The sequence below is a fragment of the Heptranchias perlo genome, chromosome 3 (assembly GCF_035084215.1).
Source record: "Heptranchias perlo isolate sHepPer1 chromosome 3, sHepPer1.hap1, whole genome shotgun sequence".
NCBI lineage: Eukaryota > Metazoa > Chordata > Chondrichthyes > Hexanchiformes > Hexanchidae > Heptranchias > Heptranchias perlo.
Window position 1 is genome coordinate 118,344,868 of NC_090327.1, and position 27,466 is coordinate 118,372,333.

A 27,466-nucleotide genomic window follows, 5' to 3' on the forward strand; every position below is an offset into this window, starting at 1 on the left:
GATTCCCACCAGTGGGGGCTGTGCGCGCACGCCGGCGCGTCAGCGGGGAACCTGGAAGTGCGCGGGTTCGAGGCGGGCTCCGGTCCCGCTCCGGGATTTCACGATTTTCGGGGCCCCCCCGCCAGGAACGCACCCGATAGCGGGTGCTAAGATGCTGCCCAAAGTTCTTGAATATTAACCTTCAACAGTCCATGGAGTCTCTGTGGTCTGTCGATCTCTCTGGTGGCTTCAGCCAAACTATACAATTTTTTTATAGTTTGAAAAATACATTTAGAAAGAAATGACTGGAATGAAGCAAATTTTAAATTGTGTCTGAAACTCTGAGCTGCCAGTCAAACACGTGTACAAACAAAATCCACAAGGTATGCTTGTAATTGGATCAAATGCTTTGTCCCTTCTCACTGGGGCATTTTGGCCAGAAACCAGGTTTATATTCTGGAGCCATTGTCTCAAAACAAGTGAGGTCATTTTATGTGGTGCACCTGATTTTTAATTGCATATATACAGAGACAGAAAGAAGCTAACACCATGACACATTATAGACCACCATGCTACATTTGTGTCACAGTGAGTACTGACGCCATGACTTCGGAAAGACGTAGATGAATGTAGAATGAAATGCATCAGTAGAAGAGGTGAATAGGGTTAAATGATGACTGGAGGTCATTGCTATGAAGAAGGAAGGAAAGTAGAAAGGCGAGTACACTGGTTTGGGGAATCATTGAATGGAAAAGGAATTAGCAGGAGAACTCAAATACCCATGAACATAACTGGTGCAAGGCCTTGATTAGAAAGTTCTCTTTGACAGATCCTGTTGAAGGCTTTGAAGATGTTTTGGGTAAAGGCCACTCGTTGCACTGTACCCTGTCTCTGTCCTGCTCTTGTAGCCACGTTGTTGATATGACTAGGCCAGTTAAGCTTCTGATCAATGAATGATCCCCATAATGTTGTTGGTGGGCGACTTAGCAATCGTTGAGCTTTTTCAATTTGGAGGTAGTCATTACCTGGCACTTGCGTGGTGCAATAGTTACTTGCTTCTTGTCAGCCCAAGCCTGGATGTTGTCCATGTCCTGCTGTGGCCTGTCAAAGGCTGCTTCATTATCAGTGAAGTTGCGAATGGGGCTGAACACTTTAGAATAGTCGTGGAACAGCCCCACTCCTGACCTTATGATGGAGGGAAGGTCATTGATAAGGCAGCTGAAGATGGTTGGGAAAGAACATATTCCTGAGGAACTACAGCAGTGATATCCAGGGATTGTGATGATTGGCTTCCAACAGCCACGACCATCTTCATTTGTGTCGGATGTGATTCCTGCCACTGGAAGGTTTTCCAATTGACACCTATTGACTTCAGTTTAGTTAGAGCTCCTTGGCTCTATAATTGGTTGAATATTATAGAAAGGATATCGAGGCATTGGAGAGGGTGCAAAAAACATTCACAAGGATGATACTACAACTGAGAGGATATACTTATCAGGAAAGGATGAACAGGCTGGGGTTCTTTTCTCTAGAAAAGAGAAGGCTGGGTGGGGGGTGACCTGATAGAGGTTTTTAAGATAATGAAAGGGTTTGGTAGAATAGATGTCGAGAAAATATTTCCACTTGTGGTGGAGCCCAATACTAGAGGTCATCAATATAAAATAGTCACTAATAAATCCAATAGGGAACTCAGGAGAAACTTTGATCCAAAGAGTGGTTAGAATATGGAAGGTGCTACCACAAGGAGTGGTTGAGACGAATAGCATAGATGCATTTAAGGGGCAGCTAGATAAGTACATGAGGGAGAAAGGAATAGAATGATATGCTGATAGGGTTAGATGAAGTAGTGAGGGAGGAGGCTCACGTGGAGCATGAACGCTGGTTTAGACCAGTTGGGCCAAATGGCCTGTTTCTGTGCTATAGTTTCGATGTAACTCGATGAATGCTGCCTTAATGTCGAGGGAAGCTATTCTCCTCTGGTATTCAGCTGTTAAATGCTAGTCTGGATCAAGACTGTGACGAGATCTGAAGCCGGGTGGTTCTGGTGAAACCCGAACTGAGGGTTAGCAAGCATGTTATTGGTGTGTAGGTGCCACTGGATGGCACAGTTGATAACTCCTTCCATTACTTTGCCATTGACTGGGAGGAGGTTGACAGGGTGGTAATTGTTTTGGTTTGGTTTGTGGGTAGGACATTCCTGGGCAGTTTTCCACATTGTCGGGCAGGTGCCCAGTGCAATAACAGCATGAGAATAGCTTGACCTGGGGCGGGGCAACTAGTTCTAGTGCACAGGTGTTCAGCACTGCAGCCAGAATGTCATCAAATCTCATAGCCTTCCCTGTGACCAGTGCACTAAACTTTTTAATGTCACATGGAGTCATCCAAATTGGTTAGGCACTGACATCTGTGATGACCAAGTGGGATTGTCCACTTAGCACTTTTTGTCTGAAAATTTTTGCAAATACTTCAGCGTTGTCTCTTGTACTTAAGAGCTGGGCTGATTGTAGTTAAGGATGGGGATTTTCATGGCGCTTTCATTTGCTAGTTGCTTGATTGTCTCCCATCATTCTCAATTGGATGTGGCACAAGAGAACTTTGCTCTGATCCATTGGTTGTGGGAAAATTCTATACTTGTCTCATTATCACCTCATTTTGCCTTGCACCATCACCAGTTATGCCAATCACTCACGCCTGACCTCCACCCTATCACAGACCTTCCCCTTTTGTTCTTTCCCTGCTCTCTTTTTCCCTGACTCTGTACTTGCTTAAAAGCTGTTCATTTCTTAACATCTTCCAGCACTGATGAAAGGTCATTGACCTGAAACATTAACCCTGTTTCTCTCCCCAGATGCTGTCTGACTGGCTGAGCGTTTACAGCATTTTCTGTTTTTATTTCAGATTTCCAGCATCCGCAGTATTTTGCTTTATTTTTAGATTTAGAAAGGAGTTTGGCTTAAATTAAATTTGTGTTGAACTATAATTGAATTGTGTATATTTTGTTTTATTGAACAGGCAAGAAAAGTTTTGGACATATTGCAGGAAATGCAAGTGAATTTCACGGTGTTGAAGGGTCTCATTAGTGAGTGCGTTGTATCAAGATGCCAGATCATTAATGTTGCCGCAGAAATCTTTCTCAAAGTAGGATGTGTGAATAGAGCACTTTGGCTATTAAGAGGTATTTGCTAATTTATTCAAAATGTATTATGCCGAGTGAGAGCTCTGGTTGGGTGGATGCATATGATATTTAACAGTTAAGCTTTCCTTATCGGTGTCAAACTCTGGAACTTGTTCTTGTAACTGTTATTTTCTGAACCATTTTAAGGTAATATTAACATGGGAATTTTCACTGAATTTTCAGTTGTTCTGTGCAAACCTAGGAATTGCTGTTATCTCATGGAGAAAAAAAACAATGACATTGCCTCTAAGAAAATTTGTAGCTTGAGCACTTGGGTAATCTTGATAATTTGATCATTCTGCAGTCTGTTTTAGGTCAATCAGAGCATAGAAGGAACATTTGTCTAATGTTTGATTAAGTTTTGATCTTTCTGTTCTTAGTAATAGTCCGGGGGGGAAAAAATAGTACTCCATTTAGCTGGCACCAGCTTGGATCACTGAACCATGGAAATTTACAACACAGAAAGCTGTTTGAGCCATTGTGTCAGTGACAACTCTTTGCTAGAGCAGTCCAAGACTAATCCCAAAGCTCTCTATTTTCCTCTGCTGCATGTGTTTGTCTACTTTTTTCCTTAAAGGTTGCACTGATCTCTGCCTTAACTCCTCTCTCCGGCAAAGCATTCCATGCTCTTAACAACACCCTGCATAAATGAAATTTCTCCTAGTCCCTCTCCTCACTCTTTTAGTGATATTGATAGCTCCTCGTCACTGACTCGCCAACTAGAGGAAATAGTCTTGCCATATTCACCCTAACAAAACCCTTTATTATTTTTAAAAATTCCTCTTAGCCTTCTCGTATCTGGACCTTGTGGCTGGTAGCTAATATTCGCAACTGGCTTCACTGTGCTGAATTTAAGCTCCGCTTGGGGATTGTTTTTTTTAAACACAGAATCTTCCTGCTTTCTCTATACCCTTTTCTCTCTATACCCTTTTATATGTTTTAAGCAATTATCCGGTACTCTCTTGAATGCTGTAGTTGTTTTTAGCATCGATCACTACTTCTGGCAAAGCATTCCACACTTCGATAACTCTTTGCATGAAAAGCTTTCTTTTAATCTCACCTTGTCTTTGATTTGCTTAATGGAAATAATCGATCCATGTTTCCTTGTCTATTCCTTTTTATCATTTAGAACACCTCCATCAAATACTTGAAAAGGATAAATTTGCAGGACTATGGGTAAAGAGCAGAGGAGTGGGACTAATAGTATAGCTCGTTCAAAGAGCCGGCTCAGGCACGATGGGCCGAATGGCCGCCTTCTGTGCTGTATGATTCTGACTCCAGCATCACTTTGTGTGAGGAGTTGAGAGACCAAGGAGCTGGTGGGCTAAGTGGATTACAAACAGGTCACACATCTTGTTACGTAGCTGCAGCTGATTCACAGGTCATCTTCCAGACACATAGTAGAGAAAAGCTCCAAATTCCTTCTCAAAGGAAATCAGAGCATGGGGTAATGGATGGGGTAAAAGCTCTACTAGTAGAGAACACATCAGTTGGGGATGGCCTCATGTGAAACCCCCAGGTGTGTGTCTATATCTAGTCCACTAAGGTCAATTTGACAACCATACAGGCCATGTCCATTGCCCGGAAACCAATATGGGTGATGATGTTTAGGTAGCGAAGTTGCTGTAGCAATCCATCATTGATGTTTTTCACACATTGCTTAGGTTGTGGCTCAGTTTATCCACTAGTTTATATGTCTCAAAGTCTAAGGGATTTGACACTGCAGAAACAGCTACTGGCGCTCTCTTTCTTCAGCAAAACCATTTGGGATGGGCAGCAAGTCGAATTATCCCAAGGAAAGTTTGAAAGTACCAGCAATAGCTCAGTAAGTTTGTCCAATGACTAGCTGAGTTGGAAATTTAGAAATGTTAGCACAGGAGGAGACCATTTGCCCTTTCTTCACTCTGCTGAATTTAGGCTCTGCTCGGGAACTGATTTTTTTCTACACAGTCCCATCTTCCTGCTTTCTCTCTGTATCCTTTTATATGTTTTAAGCAATTATCCAGTACCTTCTTGAATGCTGTAATTGATTTTAGCATCGATCACTACTTCTGGCAAAGCATTCCACACTTCGATAACTCTTTGCATGAAAAAGTTTCTTCTAATCTCATCTTGTCTTTGATTTATTTAATGGAAGTAATTGATCTATGTTTCCTTGTCTATTCCTTTATCATTTAGAACACCTTTATCAAATCCTTCAATCTTCTCAATTTGACAGAATGCAGCCTTCGTTAATGTAGCCATTCCTCATAACTTAGATCCCTCCCCTGGTGTCATCTTGGTAAATCTACATTGCATTGTGTCCAGGGCTATTTTGTCCTTCCTATAGTAAGCACAAAACTGCACACAGTATTCCACACCTAGATCCTTTTGTTCCATTATTGATTCAATCTCTCTCCAACCCCATGTCCTATTTCATGCTCTCCACTGTTCCAACTCTGACCTAATTGGTGTGTGTGTCGTGTTTCCCCCCCCCCCCCCATTGCCCCATCATTATCTATCAAAGCTTTTCATATGGAATTCTCTTCCCAAATCCACCTTTTCTCAGAACCTTGAAAAGCCTTCTCAAAAACTCTCCAAACAAGCCTCTTCTAACGCTTCTATCCCTTGCTGTTTCCCTGCCCTTGGGATGTTTACTACATTAACAGCTTTTATGTGAAACATAGTCAGGTCATGCATTAGTGCAGGGCTGAAAATAAAGAAGGCTCAAGTTCCAGAAAAGTTGCCCAATTCAAGCCCAAGGCCCATGTGGGGAAAGTGGTTGCAGGGATTTCCAACATGCAATAACTAAATCTTCAGGTAAGTTTAATGGTCATTTTGGGAATTGTTTTTATTGTGTTATAAATTTCATTTTTAGGGGTATATATAGTGTGATGGGGAAACCAACAAAAGAGATTTAAGTCAGAAGTTTGGTTGGTTTTCTGGTTCCTTACTTACTTAGTTTATTGGTACCCTTTTCACTTTTTAATGAATGGAGATTTTTGTGACTAGATGTAATTTTCTTTTACACAAGATAGTGATTTCTGATTGGCTCAAATGTCTATAATTTAAAAGTGAACTAATCAATTAAGGAATAGTAATTTCTGATTCACTTTTGTTTTCCTCAATGGGACATTTGAGACAATCAAATTTTTTTGCCCTACGGACATTATTTCTCTCTGTGTCAGACACATGACTTTTAATTGTGTAGATAAATGGGTCTCGCAAAATAAAATCAGTAATCACAAGTCTACCGTTGCTGCTGCTGAATTAATCCACACAAAACTTCTTTACTCTGATTTTGTTTTAATGTACAGAATCTGGCTGGACAATCAGTACCCCAGCGTGGCCCTGTGACAAACTGGATGTCCTCAATCGACACAATTTGCTTTTTAGTCTTGCTGATGCAACTCTGAAAAGTAACATGTACTGCGAAACACTGGAGGTTCTGCAGCATTTACCTGGATTCCAGAATGTAAATGGTACGTTCAATGGAAGCACATTTTGTGATTTTAGGGAACAAAATACTCATTTTCCAATAATATCATGTCTACTATGTGTGTCTGCAGTTTGTTTGCTTTGAATTTTGTGCTCGTGCATGAAGGTGTGACTATTTTGGGAGAGTAGATCATATTCACACTTGTTTCATTCAGTACTGACGACATCTAAGTCAAGTATAGTCAGGGTTTCCAACTTTGGTTGGACGTATCCCTGGAGGCTTCATTACACAACCTCCCACCTCCAACTGCCCCGCCCAGTCAAACAGCCTTTTTTTTCCCATCTCCAATATTTTTATAACTAATAAACATAACTGTTCAAAGAAAATGAAAAAACTTTTTCTTTAAAACACCCCTATGATTTTTCTCCTGGGTCCAGGAATTTAATCTTTCATTCCTGGAGATTCCAGGACAATCCTGGAGGGTTGGCAACCCTAAGTAGAGCATGGGGTTAGAGCTGATTGAAATTCCCTGTACTCTGGCCCAGTAACATTCTTGAAATCTAAACCTCAAAGGAGAATTTTCATTGCACAACTGTGACCCCTTCTCTTCCCACACCAGCATTGATGGCCTCTGAGTAAGGTTTTATCAGATTCTGGTCACGTCACACACTGGGTTAAGAGCAGCAGCTATCAGCTGTTTCTTCAAGTTGTATGGAATATACGTTAGTCTGGCTAATCTTCACACCTCAGGAAAAGGCAGAGACATGGATAGTTAAGGAAGGCCAAGGCCTGTATGGCTTGGTTGCTGGTTTTGTATTTAATGGGGACCCTTCAAACAGATCATTCAAATTATTTGACCCAAATCAACGAATCAAGCCATCCCAGTCAATTCAAACATCCTGTGTAATTATCACCCTGTCCATCAATTGTAGTTGAGAGAAATACAGTTTTAATGTCTTTATGGAACTTTGCTCCTGAGAGAAAGGAGGTACTATCCAATGGCACAGCATCGAGCATCCAAATCTGGGGAAAACATAGTGGTAGCTTTGCATTTCATCGCTGTCTTCTAATGTGCAGCTGACCCTGACCTGAAAAATCATTAAGACTGTGGTCTTGTGGGCAAATCTATTTGAGGTCCAGCACTGAGCTGCTGGTGAGCAGGTCTGTCATGGTCTAGATTGGTATCTTATCTTAAAGGACATCTTTAGACAGGGTTTTTGACTTTGTTTTGCTTGGTGCCAGCCGTGGTTCATTGGGTAGCACTCCTGCCTCCGAGTCAGAAGGTCGTGGGTTCAAACTTGAGCATATAATCTAGGCACAGCAAGTTCCCATAAACAGCAAGGAGATAATGACCAGATCATTTTTTTTGGTGTTAGTTGAGGGATAAATATTGACCAGGACACCGGGGAGAACTCCTCTGCTTTTCTTTGAATATTGCTGTGAGATCATTTACATCCACCTGAGAAGGCAAACTTGGTTTAACATCTCATCTGAAAGGTGGCACCTCCAACAGCGCAGCATTCCCTCAGTACTGCACTGGGCGTGTCAGCATGGATTATGGGCTTAAGACTCTGGAGTGGAACTTGAACCCATGACCTTTTGACTCAAGAGGTGAGAGTGCTACCCACTGAGCCAAGAGTTCTAGAATAGGGCAGCACCATGTGATACTCCACATACAGACATCTCAGAATCTGGCTTACTAATGAAGACGGCCACTGCCCTCACCCCCTCCCCTCCCGCAATTGCTCTGTGTTGTAATACTGAGCCATGCAAACCGGATATGATCCCTAATCTGTGTTGATATCAGCCAGAGAGCCAGCAGGGAAAGCTGTGCAATTGGCTTTAGCGGCCCCAGTCTGGGTGGGGGTGCACGTGGGTTTAGTAATGTGGTTATGTAACTGGCTAGTGATCTAGCTTGCTTCCTATACCCTTTAATCTTCCACTTTTTCATATCTAATTCTCGTAAGAATGTATGGACTCTGCTCCAGTTATGGTTTGTGGCAGAGAATTCCACATTCCAAGCATCGTCTGTGTAAAGAATATTTGTTCTGTGTCTCCTTCAAGCTTTTTTGTGACCATCTTAATTTTGTGCCCTTTTGTTACCATCTCATCAACTAGAGGCCTGGACTAATAATCCAGAGAACGTGAGTTCAAATCCCACCAGGGGCAGTTTGAGAATTTGTGTTCAGTTTTTAAAAAAAAAATCTGGAAGTAAAAAGCTGGCATCAGTAAAAGTGTCCATGAAGCTGTCGGATTTTCGTAAAAACCCAACTGGTTCACTATTGTCCTTTAGGGAAGGAAACCTGCCGTCCTTACCCGGTCCCACACCAATGTGGTTGACTCTTAACTGTCCTTTGAAGTGGGCCTAGCAAACCAGTTATATTAAACCGCTATCAACCTTGTCAGCGATGTTCACATTCCGAATGAAAAATAATAAATGAACCAGGGTTCCCACTCTTGATTACTATCCAGTTTCCCCTATCGTGATGTCAGGTGTGGACAAGATGGTCAGCTGTGATGTCGCTCATAGTTGAATAGCCTGGCAGTAACACCATCAAGCCCACACATTAAGAATAGCTAGTTGGCTGAGGTGCCAAGAGGCTGGTAGTGCTGGTGAAATATATTGCCAGCAAACAAGGGGAGAAAAACCAGGTGGGTAAAATGAATACCAGGTGAGATGGAGATCAGGTCTTGAGAATTTGTGTTCAGTTTTTCAAAAAAAAAATCTGGAAGTAAATTGGAAGCCGATTGTAAGGCCTTTCCTTACAATTGGCTAAAACTGAAGCACTTACCAAGGACCAGGAGTATGAAGCAAGATGACCCCTGCATCACAGGTGCCGGTTGTTTTTCTGTTGATTATAATCAACAGCAAGCATATGAGTAGAACCTGGGAGGTGAGACACCGAGACCCCAAACATCAACATCCTGGGGGTCACTGTTGACCAGAAACTCAATTGGACCAGCCAAATAAATGCCAAAGCTACTAGAGCAGGTCGGAGGCTGGGTATTCTGTGGCAAGTGGCTCAACTCCTGACTCCCCAAATCCTCTCCTCCACCTACAAGTTACAAGTCAGAGGAGTGTGATGGAATACCCCCCACTTTCCTGGATGTGAAAACAGGACACTTTGAGAAGAATAATAGGATTTGGCAGAGTCAACATGGATTTATGAAAGGGAAATCATGTTTGACAAACCTATTGGAGTTCTTTGAGGATGTAACTAGTAGAATGGATAAGGGGGAACCAGTGGATGTGGAGTATTTGGATTTTCAGAAGGCTTTCGATGAAGTCCCACACAAGAGGTTGGTGAACAAAGTTAGAGCACATGGATTGAGAATTGGTTAACAGACGGAAAACAGAGAGTAGGAATAAATTGGTCTTTTTCAGATTGGCAGACTGTCACTAGTGGGATACCTCAGGGATCAGTGCTTGGGCCCCAGCTACTCTCAATCTATATCAATGATTTGGATGAGGGGACCAAACGTAATTTTTCCAAGTTTGCTGATGACACAAAACTGGTGGGAATGTGAGTTGTAAGGAGGATGCAAAGAGGCTTCAAGGGGATATAGACAGGCTAAGTGAGTAGGCAAGAACATGGCAGATGGAATATAATGTGGAAAAATGTGAAGTTATCCACTTTGGTAGGAAAAACAAATGCAGAGTATTTTTTAAATGGTAAGATATTGGGAAATGTTGATGTTCAAAGTGACCTGGGTGCCCTTGTACATGAGTCATTGAAAGCCAACATGCAGGTGCAGCAAGCAATTAGGAAGGCAAATGGTGTGTTGGCCTTTATTACAAGAGGATTTGAGTACAGGAGTAAAGCTGTCTTACTGCAATTATATAGGGCCTTGGTGAGACCGCACGTGGAGTATTGTGTACAATTTTGGTCTCCTTACCCAAGAAAGGATATACTTGCCAATCAGACTGATTCCTGGGATGGCAGGATTGTCGTATGAGGAGAGATTGAGTAGACTAGGCCTGTGTTCTCTAGAGTTAGAAGAATGAGAGGTGATCTCATTGAAACATACAAAATTCTTACAGGGCTCGACAGGGTAGATGCAGGGAGGATGTTTCCCCTGGTTGGGGAGTCTAAAACCAGGGGTCACAGTCTCAGAATAAAGGGTAGGCCATTTAGGACTGAGATGAGGAGAAATTTCTTCACTCAGAGGGTGGTGTATTTTTTGGAATTGTCTACCTCAGAGGTCTGTGGAGGCTCAGTCATTGAGAACATTCAAAACAGAGATCGATAGATTTCTAGATATTAAAGGCATCAAGGGATATGGGGATGGTGCAGGAAAATGGTATTGAGGTAGAAGATCAGCCATGATCTTGTTGAATGGTGGGGCAGTCTTGAGAGGCCGGATGTCCTACTCCTGCTCCTATTTCTTATGTTCTTACGAGTGCAGCTCCAACACCCCTCGAAGCTCAACACCATCCAGGACAAAACAGTCTGCTTGATTGGCAGCCCATCCATAGGCTTAAACGTCCACTCCCTCCACCACCAGCGCACTGTGGCTGCAGTGTATACTATCTATAGGATGCACTGGAGCAACTCACCAAGGCTTCTTCGACAGCACCTTCCAAATCCGCGACCTCCACCACCGAGAAGGACGAGGGCAGCAGGTGCATGGGAACAACGTCTCCAGGTTCCCCTCCAAGTCACACACCATCCCAACTTGTACGTATATCGGCCGTTCTTTCACCATCACTGGGTCGAAATCCTGGCACTGCCCACCTAAAAGTGCTGCGGGCGCATCTTCACCACATGGACTGCAGTGGTTCAAGAAGGCGGCCCACCACCACCTTCTCAAGGGGAAACTAGGGATGGGCAATAAATGTCGGACTTGCCAGCGCCGCCCATATCCCGAGAATGAATATTTTAAAAAAGAAATCAAAAGCAGGCCGTTATATCCTTAAGGATCTGTATTGATCCAGGACACTGTCGCGGGTTTGGTTCATTTCGCTTACATCTGCCAGCTTGCTTGGTTTTGCTTCTATGAAATCAGTCAGCAGAAAGCCGTAGATCGGTTCACCTCATCTCTGGATAGGACTAGCAAATTAGATAAAGATTCTAGGTTCATGGGATGCCTGCACTTTCAACTCTCTGACAAATTTCTATGCAATATTTTAAATAAAGAACACACACTACTCCACTAAAATGGTTAATGCTTCTGTGAAGCCCAACCCATGCCATTATTGTTCTTTCTGAACTTAAAATGTTGATGGGTCAGTGATGAAGGTTAGCTAGAAGTCAAGGAATCAGAAGTACCATTGGTAATTCTGCGTACTTACATTACAGATTTGCATTTTATGCAAGTTTGCTGCTGTTAAAATATTTTGAGAAAAACTGAACATTTGATGGCGACTTTCTGACTCTGGATTTTAGAAATGGAAAAATAAACATTTTATTTTCAGTTTTCTCCAGCAGAACTTAATTGGTTTTGTGTTTTGCAGGTACCATGGATATTAAACAGTACGTCAGGATTTTCAACAATCTTCTGGACGAGTGCATCCAGAATAATTGTCTAGGAGCATCTTCTGACACAGTGGAGTTTATGAGGTCGGCAAACATTCCCATAAACTCTTTGGCTGTAAGAAACTTAATTACAGCTTTGGGCAGGTCCTGCTTGTGGCTGAAAGCAAGAAAGCAGTACAAGAGTAAGTCTACGGCTATTTGTATGCTTGTCAACTACAAGAAGCCGCATCTCTGTCTGAAAGTATGTGGAAATCCACTCATTTGCCAGAATTGCTCAGTTCTGATTGTCCAAACAGTGGGAACCTAATATTTACTTATCTTGGTGCTTACACCCAGTTTCTAACATTTCCCCCTGTCAGATGACTGCCCAGATTCAGTTGTATTTTTCTTCCTGTCCCCAACCCTCAAGTCTCCCAGCACCTTGTGCTTTCTCATGGCCTCTGCAGCTGTATAGCTGGCTTACAAGAAAGTACATGAAGGTGATTGGTGATCACCATTCCCTCTAAGAAAGCACCTGGGCTAGTGAGCCTCTGGAATACATTGCCGGCCGGCCGGTGTGGTGGGTGCTGACTTCTCTGTATTGTCTTCAAGAGGGAGCTGGGCTGGTTCCTGACTGGGGCAGAGATCGCATCATGTAGCAGGCAAGTGTCTATAGGTAACACTTGGTCCATGTGATCTCCTGGACTGGTTTCGATCGCCTGAGGGGGTCGTAGAGGAATTTTCCACTGTATTTTTTTCTCTTATTGGCCCTGCACTTTTTCTTGTTTTTGTCTCTCCCAGTAGATTATGTGGCTGTGGGGGGGTGGGGGAAGTGTTTAGTCATGATGCTGTGGCCATCATGGTGTGTGGGGCAGGCTTGATGGAGCAGCTGGTCTTTTCCTGCCCATTAATTTTGTTTGTTCGTATCACGTCATAGAGGTAGATCAGAAAATTCATTTGCGTTAAACTGAAGCCCCAACTGCATGTTCCGTTGGCTCAGATTGCTGTTAACGATCCCACGGCACTGTTCAGGATGTGCGCAGAATTCCCCTAGTGTCCTGGACAACATTCCTCCCTCAATCAGCACCACCAAAAAAACAAATTAACTTGTCGTTCGACTCATTTGCCGTTTGTGGGATCTTGATTAGCACAAATTCACTGCCACGTTTCCTGCCGAACAATAGTGACTGCACGTCAAAACTAGATATGAATTGCTTTGGATTGTCCTACGGGCCTGATAAGGTATTTGGTAAATGCACGTTCTTTCCTCTCCTTACTCTAAGGACCATCCAATTGCACTACTCACTTTACAGCCCCAACTGTCCATTCCTCTCTTCAGGGTTTGAGGATTTGAATTCAGTTTAAAAATCGTTCTGGAAATAAAAAGCTGGTATTAGTAAAAGTGACCATGGAGCTGTCGGATTGTTGTGAAAACCCAAATGGTTCATTAACGCCCTTTAGGGAAGGAAACCTGCCGTCCTTACCCGGTCTGGGCCTATATGTGACTCCAGTCTCACCAATGTAGTAAGTGGCCTAGCAGGTCACTCACTGCAGCGGTTCCAGAAGGCCCAGCACAACCTTGTCAGGGCACCAAGGGATGGGCAATAAATGACAGCTTTCCCAGCGATGCCCACATCTCGAGAATGAATTTTTAACAAAAAATTCCACCTCTACTTTTTTACTTTTGCCCCCATTTATTTCCTCTACATTTAATTATTTTATTACCTCTCTGATCCTACAATCTGAGAATTTATATAAAGCTTTTCACATCCTCAGCACTTCACAGCCAATAAATTACATTTCTAGTTTAATTACTGTTATTTCATCAAAGGTGACAGCGACTGTGCACAGCAAGATCCCACAAACAGCAATGATTCAATGACCAGTTACTCTGGTTTTGGTGATGCTGGTTGAGGTAGAAATGTTTGCCAGGTCACAGGAGAATTTCTCGTGCTCATCTTCGAATAATGCCACGGGATCCACCTGGACAGGTAGATCTCACATTCGAAAGATGGCACCTCCGCTATTACGGCACTCCCTCAGGTACTGTACCAATTGCTCAAGACCTGGAATGGGGCTTAAACTGGCAATCTTCTGTCTGAGGCAAGAGTATTCCACTGAGCCAAGCTGACATTTCTTACTAGTTAGTAATAGATGGGGGAATAAAATACCAATCAAATGACATAAACTCATTATCACTCAGTCAGATTGTTCCACAGATTCATTATTATGTTAGTGTAGCAATAAACCACCTTACACAACACCGCAGTCTTTTATGAGTTTAATTTAAAAAAATGCAGTTATACAAATCCTGCCTTGCTGGAACATTGATTCAGGTACTGAGTATGAGTGATATTTATTCAAGGGTATAAACTGCTACACCGTCTTACAAAGAATGTACGGCACAGAAACAGGCCTTTCGGCCCAACAGGCCCATGCCAGTGTTTATGCTGCACGTGAGCCTCCTCCCACCCTACTTTATCTCACCCTATCAGCATATCCTTCTATTCCTTTCTCCCTCATGTGTTTATCTAGTTTTCCCTTAAATGCATCTGCTATTCGCCTCAACTACTCCTTATGGTAGCGAGTTCCACATTCTTACCACTCTCTGGATGAAGAAGTTTCTCCTGAATTCCCTATTGGATTTGTTAGTGACTATCTTATATTTATGGCCCCTAGTTTTGGTCTCCCCCACAAGTGGAAACATCTTCTCTATGTTTACCCTATGAAGCCCTTTCATAATCTTAAAGACCTCTATCAAGTCACCCCTCAGTCTTCTCTTTTCTAGAGAGTCCCAGCCTATTCAATCTTGCCTGATAGGTATAACCTCTCATTTCTGGTGGTATCCTAGTAAATCTTTTTTGCATCTTCTCCAGTGCCTCTATATCCTTTTTATAGTGCGGAGAGCAGAACTATGCACAGTACTCCAAGTGTGGACTAACCAAGGTTCTGTACAAGTTTATCATAAATTCTCTGCTTTTCAATTCTATCCCTCTAGAATTGAACCCCAGTGCTTGTTTTTTTTTGTGTGGTCTTATTAACCTGCGTCACTACTTTTAGTGATTTGTGTGTGTATCTCTACCCCTAAATCCTTCTGCTCCTCTACCCCGTTTAGACTCTTATTTTCCAAGCAGTATGTGGCCTCCTAATTCCTACCAAAATGTACCACCTCACACTTATCTATATTGAAATTCATTTGCCAATTACACCCCCATTCTGCAAGTTTATTAATGTCTTCCTGTATTTTAGATGGTTTCAAGTTTTTTTTAAAAAGTCTTGCATTTATATTGCGCCTTTCACTATCTCAGGACGTCCCAAAGCGCTTCAAGTACTTGTTGAAGTGTAGTCAATGTTGTAATGTGGGAAACGTGGCAGCCAACTTGCGCGCACAGCAAGGTCTCACAAACAGCAAAGTGATAATGACCAGATAATCTGTTTGTGATGTTGGTTGAGGGATAAATATTGGCCAGGACAAGTAAGAGGAAAATAAAATTTTAAAAATAATAATTCTGATTTCTTTTTGCAGAAGCCTTGTCGAGTGGGTGCTATCCACCAATTGAGGAAAACCTTTACCGCAAACTTCTCCCAATTCCGTGCTTCCTGTCAGAAGTGGAAATGTTGTTGGCAACTGAAATGTTCCTGGTTACGAATGCTAGCAACATTCAGAGTCCCAGTGTCTCTAAGCAGTCTCTGCAGATTGTACTGAGAAGGTTAAACCCTCTTCTTTTAAAACCGTATCCTTGTTTTCCTGTTCAGTAGCAGGTGTTTTATTTTGTTTTTTTTTTGGATTTAAAAGGTATGAAGATGAAAGGAGTCAGTTGACAAACGGAGATTACGAAGCAGCAGTAGACAGATTGCTGGCAGCTGCTCGAATCTCGGAACCGAAGCTTCAGATAAAACACACAACAGTCAACATCTCGAAAGAAGAGATATTCAGTTTAGAATACTCGTCGGCCCTGAAGTGGCTTGAGCAGAACATGAAGTGGGCTGGCAAGGTTTGGCTCTTCGGGTAATTACGGCAGAGAGATCACTCTAGCCTGAATATAAAAGAATATTTTTTGAGTTGTTAATGTTAAATTGCCAATCACTGTACAATAAAACAATTTGACACTGAAAATGTGTCTTTCTCAGTAAATAAGAGATTTTCTGCTGTAGAAATAATGATTTGGGACTGGGGACCTCACTGACCCTCTTAAACAGAAACCATATACTAAGCTTCCCCTTGTAACTGATCATAATGCAGCGTTTTGTTTACGATTTAAACCTTACCCCACCTAATATGGTTAAAAGTGCCACTTAATTTTATATGCAGGTGTCCTGCTATCTTGGTGAGAGTGTAATAACGGGTATAAATCCAGCAGTTTTATAGTACAGGAACAATCCAAAAAAAGGTACTGAAATTGGAAGCAAGAAATTTCAGCAGACCAACTTTATTTGGAAATGTCTTGGATTAAAAAATAAGACCTGGAGATCCCTGCATATTCCTGTCTCTAATTCTAATGAAACACCTTATGCCTGATAGGGGAACTGGGTGGGTAGCATAGTGGTTCGGCACCTCTGGGTTCAAGACTGATGGAATGAAAATCTCAATGCAGTTCTCTACTTGTAGGTTGACTGGACTAAACCCACACAGTATGTCCAATCAGTCTCTCATGTGTAGGGCTACACCCATGCATTTGCATTTTTAAAAAGCCCTTTGGAACTCCAGCGGACTACTTTTAGAATATCAGGAGAATATAAAAATCAGGATGGAGAAAAGGCCATTTGGCCCATCAAAGTTCAAACCTTTAGTATTCTAATTCTCCCACTGTGGCTTCCAGTCATATTTCGAACAGTCCCAATGCCTCTAAAATGCAGCCTGCCAGATTATTCTAAGCATTCGTCACTAACCAAAAAACAATTCCTGATGATTATTGCCGTTCACTAATTTCCACAAATGTCCTCTGCTCCTACTTTTTGGTTTACTTTGAAGTCATAAACTGGGTTTCCTTATCTATACCATTTAATATTTTACATACTTCGAGGATTTGTTTCTGCCGCACTCTTTCCAGATTTTAAAATACAAGTTTCCCTAATATGTTTCTAAAAGCTCGCCTCTTTGTATTAATTGCTTTTCTCCTGCACCCTTCCTAAAGTGTTATGCACAGTCTCTCACCTGTGTTCTGTACCTTTTCTATGTGTGCCTTTTTCAAGGTGCAGTGATCAAAACTGTATTCTAAGTGTGACCTGACCACGCATTACAAAGCATGAGTACGGTGTCTAATGACTTCGTTTGACCATTCTGACTAAACATCCCAGCATTGTTAACTTTTTTTTCATTGCTTCTCATTATTTGGGGTGGTTTTTAGAGTAGATATTTTCTCAGGTTCTTTATCACTGATCACTCCTGTAAGTGGACCTTGAGCCCCTTATGATCTGGAGTGCACCCTTCCCTTCCCAATATCTAGGTAAATGACAGCATAGTCCAAGGATTGTAACAGATAACCATCACTTTCTTCACTTGGCTTCTGGAGTGTTTCACATGCTGCCTTCTGTCTCCTCTTCACTGCACTGGATACTCACTCACCAAACCAAACACTTGAGCAGTAAAGTCAAATAGAAAAAAAAACTGCAAATGCTAAAAATCTGAAATAAAAGCAGAAAATTCTGGAGTCTGATGAAGGGGACTCATTCCCAAAACATCATAACCTGCCAGGTTTTATTTCATATGGATGAAATGAATGGTAAACAGTATAATACAAGTGAATTATATATTTCTCTACTGTCAATACAGCACTTGCTTTCTGTCTAAATCTTAGACATTAAAAAAAAAATTCATCTCATGACCACTGTTGGAAATCTCCTGTGACTGTTTTGCCAGCTTGCTCTGGAACTTGTAAAATGCACAAGCTGAGGCTTATCCTTTGATCTGTATCCAGGTGGCTTGGGCCCACTTAAGTAGAGACTGGCACAAAGTAAAAAAGAACTCGCATTTATACAGCATCTTTCATGACCTCAGGACCTCCCAAAGTGCTTCACAGTCAATAAAGTACTTTTGAAAAGTAGTCGCTGTTGTAATGTAGGAAATGCTGCAGCCAATTTGTGCACAGCAAGGTCCCACAAAGTGAAATGTGATAATGACCAGATCATTTTATTTGTGACGTTGAGGGATAAAAATGGGCCAGGACACTGGGAGAAAACTCCCCTACTCTTCTTCGAATAGTGTCATGGGATCTTTTGCATCAACCTGAGAGGGCACACGGGACCTCAGTTTAACATCTCAGCCGAAAGACAGCACCTCCAACAGTGCAGGACTCCCTCAGTACTGCACTGGGGTGTCAACCTTCTGACTCAAAGGCAAGAGTGTTTACCACTGAGCCAAGGCTGACACCATTTAGTTAGATATTGGGCAGTGTGGGCACAACCCTATATGTGAGACACTCAGACTGCTTATTCAAGAGAATATCTAAGGCAAGATCATAAACTTGTAACGGATTCTGGATTTTATATAAGGTGCATGGAAGTGACAACTTTTTTCCAGGTGCTCCCTCCTCCAACTCACTAAATGACCCTCAGAGTGGCGACATTGGTGTTGCATTTTGCCACTGCAGATATGTGATGCAAGGTGATATGAGGGGCTCTGTTGGGCCTGGTCAGGGGATAGTGCTCTAGGGCATTTATGAGAAAAGATATTTCACAATGTTAACAGTAAGACCCCCCTGCCAAATCAGAGCTTTATATATTTTTTATTTGTTCTTGGGATGTGGGCATCGCTGGCAAGGCCAGCATTTGTTGCCCATCCCTAATTGCCCTTGAGAAGGTGGTGGTTAGTCACCTTCTTGAACTACTGCAGTCCGTGTGGTGAAAGTACTCCTACAATGCTGTAAGGTAGGGAGTTCCAGGATTTTGACACAGCAACGATGAAGGAACGGGTGATACATGTCCAAGTCGGGATGATGTGTGACTCGGAGGTGATGGTGTTCCCTCAACATGGCTGCTCTTGTCCTTTTCAGTGTTAGAGGTCACAAGGCACTACAGTGTATTAGGCTACTGTGCTCCAGTATATGCCTGTGTGTGAGGCATATACTGAATGAGGGGGAAAGCATAAAATGCAAAATACTAGCCATAAGCTTGGGACGGCCCATAAACTCACCATCCCCTACTCCCTATATTGCCTCCATCACATTCACAAAAGGTGGCCAATGTCCTGGACACTTGGATGTCCTGTTTCTTTTCTCATATGTCTTTCCAACGTGTCCCTTTCATATCTGCTAACAGGGAATGGCTGTGTATAGGAGGTAATGCATGTGACTGGAGGGAGTTTAACTAACCTGCAATCCTCCTCATGAGGAGTCCACTCCACAGATTAATGGTTGTGAAGGCTTTATGGGAGAAATATATCCAGTCCATGAGGGCCAGTTAGTGAGTTGCAGGAGTGAGCACTTGGGGAAGCAAAAGTGAGCAGGAGCAATGGGAGGTGGAATTGAAGGTGATGTAACCTCGGTAGCTTTGAGAGCACCTTCAGCTGTGGAGCTGAGATTTTCAGACCTCACAGTTGATATATTTTTGATATATATTAATGACCTGGACTTGGGTATACAGGGCATAATTTCAAAGTTAGCAGATGACATCAAACTTGGAAATGTAGTAAACAATGTGGAGGATAGGGACAGACTTCAGGAGGACGTAGACAGACTGGTGAAATGGGCAGACACACGGCAGATGAAATTTAACACAAAGTGTGAAGCGATACATTTTGGTAGGCAGAACGAGGAGAGGCAATATTAACTAAATGGTACAATTTTAAAGGGGGTGCAGGAACAGAGAGACCTGGGGGTGTACATACATAAATCTTTGAAGGTGGCAGGACAACTTGTTAAAAAAACCACATGGGATCCTTGGCTTTATAAATAGAGGCATAGAGTGCAAAAGCAAGGAAGTTATGTTAAACCTTTATAAGACACTGGTTGGACCTCAGCTGGAGTATTACGATCAATTCTAGGCACCACACTTTAGGATGTCAAGGCCTTAGAGAGGGGGCAGAGGAGATTTACTAGAATGGTACTTGGGATAAGGGACTTCAGTTATGTGAAGAGACTGGAGAAGCTGGGGTTGTTCTCCTGAGAGCAGAGAAGGTTGAGAGGAGATTTGATAGAGGTGTTCAAAATTATGAATGGTTTTGCTAAAGTAAGTAAAAATTGTTCCCAGTGACAGAAGGGTCGGTAACCAGAGGACACAGATTTAAGGTGATTGGCAAAAGAACCAGAGATGACATGAGGAAACATTGTTTTTCGCAGCGAGTTGTACTGATCTGGAATGCACAGCCTGAAAGGGTGGTGGATACAGATTCAATAGCAACTTTCAAAAGGGAATTGAATAAATACTTGGAGGGAAACAAAATACAGGGCTATGGGGAAAAAGCAGGGGAGTTGGACCAATTGGATAGCTCTTTCAAAGAGCCGGCACAGGCACGATGGGCCGAATGGCCTCCTTCTGTGCTGTACCCTACTGATATGTGGTTTTCTTCCAAACAGCTTGGTAACTCAGCATCCATAGTCATGTGTGTGTGCACCAGGCACCTGGAACAGTTTGGGGATGTCTGTGGAGGATGTGTGCAGTGCTTTCTGACTGTCTTCCCAAGCTGCAGAGCATTGAGACCGTGGCCTGCCAGGGCCCTCGGCAGTGCAGCAACCCTTTGGCCGAGGTCCTAAGCTCAAGCTTGACTTGCCTCACTAATGCTCTGGAGACCTTGAGCTCCAATCTGCAGCAGTCTGTCTTGTCTGAATGTTGGGGAACCCCCTAATCCAGGCCTTGAATGGTCTCATTGCTGCCCAGAGATTCGCTCCCATCTAGATCTCTGGCCATAATGAGGAGGTGCACAGCAGTACAGGAATTGCAGAAGTTGGCACAGATTAAGGAGATGCCTCTCCAGATGATGCCTCATCTATAACCATCCTGAGAGGCATTTCCTTCATCCATGCCTACTTCTGCTATACATCAAACACTTTCAAATGGCATCTCATAAGTTTGGCACAATTGGAACTGTAATATGCCCTGTGACTGGACAGAAGGTCCTACAAACAATAATGGGATAATGTTTTTTTAGTGATGTTGGTTGAGAGATAAATATTGGCCAGGACACTGGGGAGAACTCCCCTGCTCCTCTTCAAATAGTGACATGGGATCTTTTACATCCACCTGAGAGGGCAGATGGGCCTCGGTTTAACATCTCATCTGAAAAGACGGCACCTCCGACAGTGCAGCACTCCCTCAGTACTGCACCGGGAGGATCAGCTCAAGTCTCTGGAGTGGGGCCTGAACTCACAACCTTCTGACTCGAAGGCGAGAGTGCTACCGGTGAGCCAGGGCTGACAACCTGGTATGGAGGATGCCTGTTACCTGTGATGCTGTGCCCCAGCAGGGGACTGGTGGTAGGGCTGACCCATAGCAAAAAGTCGATGCCTTCAGAAAAGGGAGCAAACTGGCACAAAACAAAGGAAATTCCCTAAATACTTCTATGTGAACACTGATCCATCCTCCTCAGTATGTGGTTAGAAAGAAAGATTTGCATTTCTATAGCGCCAGGACCTCCCAAAGCACTTCACAGCCAATTAAGTATTTTTGAAATGTAGTCACTGTTGTAATGTAGGAAACGTGGCAGCCAATTTGCGCACAGCAAGGTCCCACAAACAGCAATGTGATAATCTGTTTTAGCAATATTGGTTGAGGGATAAATATTAGCAAGGACATAGGGGAGAAATCCCTTGCTCTTCTTCCAAATAGTGCTGTGGGATCTTTTACATCCACCGGAGAGGGCAGACGGTGCCTTGGTTTCACGGTACATTTAGCCCTGGAATGTCAGGAACATCTATATTCAGACACTCTTTGGATCCATCGTCTCTGGAACATTACACACGCAGACTGAATTATGGTTTAGATTGATTCGGTCTAAAGCAATTTCTAAAATTACGATTCCCAATTCTAGATTACTCCAGAAGGGCTAGTTTGTAATTACAGTCGCTGATAGATATGTCTTTTAGGTGAGCTATCTCAGAGACTGGTCCTTGTCCCTCCATTTGACCAACCTTTCTGGCATGGACATCTTGCGGCCTCAATTGAAATGGGTCAACTTAACACAGACTGGGGGTCAGACGTGGTCTGCAGGGTGTAGCTCACTGAACTAGCTGGGGAGTTTCTGTCTCCTCTTCAATAAACAGGCTGGACTCAGAGCTACGTTCTAACTCTACCGGCAATCTCTCTATGCCAACACTTCCATAATCGGATGTTCCTGTTTCTTTATATCCCCATAGCCTGTCGGTCTGTGTTGCACATTACATGTGTTCAATATTCCTCACACCTGGGAGGTTTAGGAGGTGGAAAAAAAAAGGGGGGGGAGGAGGCTCATGTGGAGTGGCCTGTTTCCGTGCTGTAAAACTCTATGTAATTCTATGTCGTTAAGTAGCAGGAATGCCACTGAAAAACCAGGTAGAAATGAGAGACGGAGGGAGGAACTGGTGGGGCTGCTCACACTTTGAGTTGGCAAATTATATATATTTTTGAATTCACACGGATTGGAATATAGTTCTCTGCTGGCAAGTTGGGATTTTCCAGCCGTGGATCTGACCTACGCTTCCAAAATCACGCAGCGACCTGGCCTCATACACGAGCCTGCTTTATGCAGCCTCACAGCCTCATACACGGGCCTGCTTTACGCAGTCACACAGCCTCATACACGGGCCTGCTTTACGCAGTCACACAGCCTCATACACGGGCCTGCTTTACACAGTCACACAGCCTCATACATGGGCCTGCTTTACGCAGTCACACAGCCTCATACACGGGCCTGCTTTACGCAGTCACACAGCTTTGCTCCAGCAGAGACTGTGGGGAATGACAACGGTCCAGTTTACTTTTCCCATTCTTCCCGTTTACTTTTTCCAGTCCCAGGGGATGCACAAGTCACCATCCTGCAACACCGAATAAAAGTGTGAAACACATAGGTGCATCCCTTGTAGTTCAGTCACGTGTCCATCGAGCAGTCTTTGACAGCACTTCACCATTTGTTGACTCGATACACTGGGCTCCTTGTACAGTCTTTTGAGGCCAAGCCTCTCTCTGCAGTCACTGATCAGTTTTTCCTGTTCCACTTCCAACCTAATAGGATTAAAAAAAAATCCATTAAATTTTGGAGTAAAATCATTGGGTCAAATTGTCCTGGAAAAATAACGGTGTGTTCACAACGCACGCCGTTATTAATGTGCAAATCAGCCAGCAAGTTCAGGGGATGAAGAGATACGCCGTGAGTTGTGAATCTCCAGAACTTGATGCTCGATTTACTCCGCTCCTCCGTTTCACACGAACGGCATCTCGCCCTCAACCTCCCCGTTAGTTTTAAGAACTTGCTGGATTGGCGCATTAATTGCCCATTAAACTCGCAGCAGAAAGTTAGGGCTCATAATTAACAGTGTATGCACCCTTATAACAACGTGATAATTGTTAATGTAATGCCAATCAACCTCTCCGGCCCAGAAAGGGAACAATTTAAACTGTGGCGTTTCATTCCTTTAGGTCATAAATTGATGTTGGAGATTATAAAAATGCAAAATTGTAAATTAAAAATTTTTTTTTCTATACTTTTCCTTTCTGTCTCTTTTTTTTCCTCTCTCTCTTAATCCAATCTTTCTTTCCCTCTCTTTATTTCTCTTTCTGTACCTGATTTGACTCTAAACCACCGTTTCCTTCTCCCTCGTTCCTCTGTTTCTTTCTCAATCTTTAAATCTCGTTGGTTAAGGAGACAGACTGTTGGTCCCGTCGTTCACTAAGGTCCCAGATGTCCCGTTGTCAGCTCGCACTTCCTGCAAGTTATGGTGCAAACATTTTTTCTAGCTGAAGGGTGCAGAAAAAAGTCTAACTAACGGGGCACGCTCCGCCAAGATCTGGCCCATTCATTTTCTCCTTACAATCTACTTAAAGGAATTTGGACAATAATAATGGTTTTGTTACACAATTATTTTAATATCTCATTTTTTTTTGCTGTAGCCAGTAAATGCCTGGATGGTGCCTACAATAACTGTTGACGTCACTGAACTACAAGCAATTTGGAAATCCTAAATGTTAGCCTCATCAAATTGGCCCAGTCAGTAGCACCTTAGTCTTGAGTTCTGTGGGATTGTGACGTATGGTGGATTGAAAAAAAAAGACCCTAACAGGTAGGTAATCTATTTTTTTGTGTCTTTTCTGTATCCTTGAAGCAACGATATTACACCATCCGCCCCTACCTCAAAGATCTCAAACTCCAGAGTTTACGAGACCCTGGACACCCCCAATGGGGCCTGCCCGAATCACAGGGACAAGCCTCTGAACAAAAGTGTTCATGGACACATCTCAAATGCTCAAAAAGCAACTGCGTAGCTAAGTTTATTAATATTCTTGAGTTATTTTTATGTTCTCCTCATGTTAGAGACTGTCTCTCTCGTCTGAGGTGAATAAGATGGCAGCCAATAAAAGATCTGCAGAAACATTTTGAGCAATTTCATCAGTTCCTCTTTTATATATACTGATTGTTGCTTGCTGATTCTGCAGTTTTCCCGAAGGTTCATTTGAAACTGCGTAAGCAAATGTGAACAGGTAACGCATGCAATCTTGCAACACATATAAATTCATTATACTTCCACAGATTTCTCAACCACCTTGTAAATGAATCTTGCTTTTGTCAAAGTACTGTGTACAACGAGGAGCAGCAAGGGACACCAATAATTTATCATCTGCTGCAGGATTTATAAAATCTGCTAATTCAAAATCCATCCATAGTTCTGTAATATACAAATTAAAGTTAAATATGTGGGGGAGTCCAGAATTAAGGACCATGAATTTAAAATAGGCACTAATAAATTCAATAGGGAATGCAGGAGTAACTTCTTTACTCAGAGAGCAGTGAAAATGTGGAACTCGCTGCCACATGGAGTAGTTGAGGGGAACACCACAGATGCATTTAAGGCTAAGCTAAATAAACACATGAGGGAGAAAGGAATAGACGAAGCTAGATAAGTATATGAGGAATAGAAGAAGGTTATGTTGATAGGGTGAGAAGAAGAGAGGAGGGAGGAGGCTTGTTTTGAGCATAAACACCGGCATGGACCAGATAGGCTGAATGGCCTGTTTCTGTGCTGTAAAAGTCTATGTAATTCTATGTAAATCAATAAATAGTGATAGTTGTGCAAAAAGCTTTAGTGACATAGCCACGAAACTTAAGACATAGATAAATGTATATGGTGTGTGTACATTATATATGGAATAATAGATCCAGATAGAGGGAGTGAAAACACAAACTCAAATAGAAACAAAAGAAAACTTGCATTTTAGACGACGCTGTCAACCAGAAAAGGAGTGAGTCTTTTACAGATTGTGTTGTCAGAGACCCTTTCTTACTGATTAGTTTATTACTTTTGTGTTAAGATGTGTGATAATAAAAGCTGAGTTACATCCGATGAATCTCACACAATCCTGAATGTTACAAAGACCATGGTGAATACCTATATGACCATGATGTGGAGATGCCGGTGATGGACTGGGGTTGACAATTGTAAACAATTTTACAACACCAAGTTATAGTCCAACAAATTTATTTTAAATTTCACAAGCTTTCGGAGGCTTCCTCCTTCCTCAGGTGAAGCCTCCGAAAGCTTGTGAAATTTAAAATAAATTTGTTGGACTATAACTTGGTGTTGTAAAATTGTTTACCTATATGACCGTCAGTGCACTTCAAAAGCAGTTCATTATGTAAGGCACTCTGAAGTGTTTCTATAAAGGTGAAAAGTGCTGTATAATTGCAGGTATTTGTTTTACCTCTGTAGACGTGCTGGTATCTCTAGAAATGCCGACACTTGTGATTTTGTTAATGATTTGTTGATTCTACAGCGAGCCACTTTTACTCTAATGAAAAGTACACTTATCGTTATGAACACAATTAAAGTTGCTTTACCTCAGTCTCCCAATACCTCACTGAATTAGCCTAATATGCAAAAACCGTGCAAACAGTGTGTAAAAGTGAGGTCTTGTTCACACGCTCCTGTTGCACTGGTTTGACCTCAGTTGCTCTCCTCTATTCTGCCACACGTGCTAGGTAAGAATCTGTTACTTACTCCTCCTCTCTTCTCAGATAACTCCTGGCTTCTTGTGCGTGGGCCAGAATAAACCATTGCAAGGCAATGGGGTCACACGTGACAGGCACAGTCAGCTGACCCGCTTTAAGGAGGCTCGGAGCAGTGGAGTCACTGAAATGACAGAACAAAACCCTGTTAGCGTACGCAGACCTTTAAAAGAACGGAGCAGGAAGGAAAATTAAACCTTATACTGCCTTTCACAATCTCAGGACGTCCCAAAGCGCTTCACAGCCAGTGAAGTACTTTTGAAGTGTAGTCACTGTTGTAATGTAGGAAACGTGGCAGCCAATTTTCGCACAGCAAGGTCCCACAAACAGCAATGTGATAATGACCAGATGATCTGTTTTAGGTGTTGGTTGAGGGGTAAATATTGGCCAGGACAATGGGGAGAACTCCCCTGCTCTTCTTCAAATAGTGCCCTGGGATCTTTAACATCCACCTCTCCTGCCTGTTAAACACCTCTCCCGATTTTCGTTTCTATTGACTTCATGAAAAGATTTCTGGATAGAGATCGAGAGAAGTAACATCGGCTAATTTTTCCCTCCTTAGCCAAAAAGACATTGGACCATGGATCAAACCTGGGACCATTGTAATCGGTATGGCTCAATTCTACATCGGACACTACGATTACAAATTGAGCCACCTAGGATATTCAAATATCAGAATGCGAAACTATGAAACTAAACGCAGAACAAGTGTTTGTTTTTCTAGTGAGAAGTTTGTTCCTAGCAGAAGACAAGTTAGGATTGTCACTTACATAAACAAACCAAACCTGGAGCTAAATACAACACAAAGGTCATGTGACTGATTGACCCCACTGTTGGATTGGATGGCCAATAAATGCAGATTTCATTTACTCTTTGGGAGGAGGGGAAATCCTGATTTAATGACAAGAGGATAGAGTTGAAAGTGCTGCTGTAGATGGACCTAACTGATAGGAGAGATAGATGGACTATCCTCGTTCCTACCTTATGTCCTTATACTGCATATCACTGAGTCGGGGCTGAATGTGGGCAACTCAAAGGGAACAAGACTTAACACCAGCTGAGAAGGAAAAAGCAGGAGAGGAGGAAAGTGATAATAAGCTGCCAGAGTCCTGAAGGAACGTGTAAAGGCAGTTTGAGCTCAGTGCCTTGCTGCCATGTCAGCCCGATTCATGGATCTCGCACAAGTGAGTTAGAGGGTGGGGTGGGCTTTGTGTTCCTGAGGTTCTATCAGGACCCAGACAACAGTATGCCCATCTCCCTGTGCAAGAGAACATTTCTTGAGAGCTCTTAACGGCTTCATGTACAACTGT

At 42.7% G+C, this 27,466-nt stretch overlaps 2 protein-coding genes across 8 annotated transcripts in view; one reads left to right on the forward strand and one right to left on the reverse strand.

Annotated features, from left to right (window-relative positions):
- The window catches only part of topaz1 (testis and ovary specific TOPAZ 1), a 70,980-nt gene extending 54,622 nt beyond the window's left edge, over positions 1-16,358 (forward strand). For both annotated transcript variants that reach the window (XM_067981712.1, XM_067981713.1), the window contains exons 17-21: positions 2,992-3,154; positions 6,451-6,615; positions 12,028-12,231; positions 15,555-15,738; positions 15,825-16,358. In XM_067981712.1, coding sequence (XP_067837813.1) covers positions 2,992-3,154; positions 6,451-6,615; positions 12,028-12,231; positions 15,555-15,738; positions 15,825-16,041 — 933 coding nt within the window. In that variant the 3' untranslated portion in view covers positions 16,042-16,358. The remainder of the gene's footprint in view (positions 1-2,991; positions 3,155-6,450; positions 6,616-12,027; positions 12,232-15,554; positions 15,739-15,824) is intronic.
- Positions 16,359-17,695: 1,337 nt separating this feature from the next.
- The window catches only part of tcaim (T cell activation inhibitor, mitochondrial), a 33,941-nt gene continuing 24,170 nt past the window's right edge, over positions 17,696-27,466 (reverse strand). For all 6 annotated transcript variants that reach the window (XM_067981722.1, XM_067981721.1, XM_067981717.1 and 3 more), the window contains 2 exons: positions 26,149-26,280; positions 17,696-23,161 (listed from right to left, as the gene is read on the reverse strand). In XM_067981722.1, the coding sequence (XP_067837823.1) occupies positions 22,936-23,161; positions 26,149-26,280 (358 nt within the window). In that variant the 3' untranslated portion in view covers positions 17,696-22,935. The remainder of the gene's footprint in view (positions 23,162-26,148; positions 26,281-27,466) is intronic.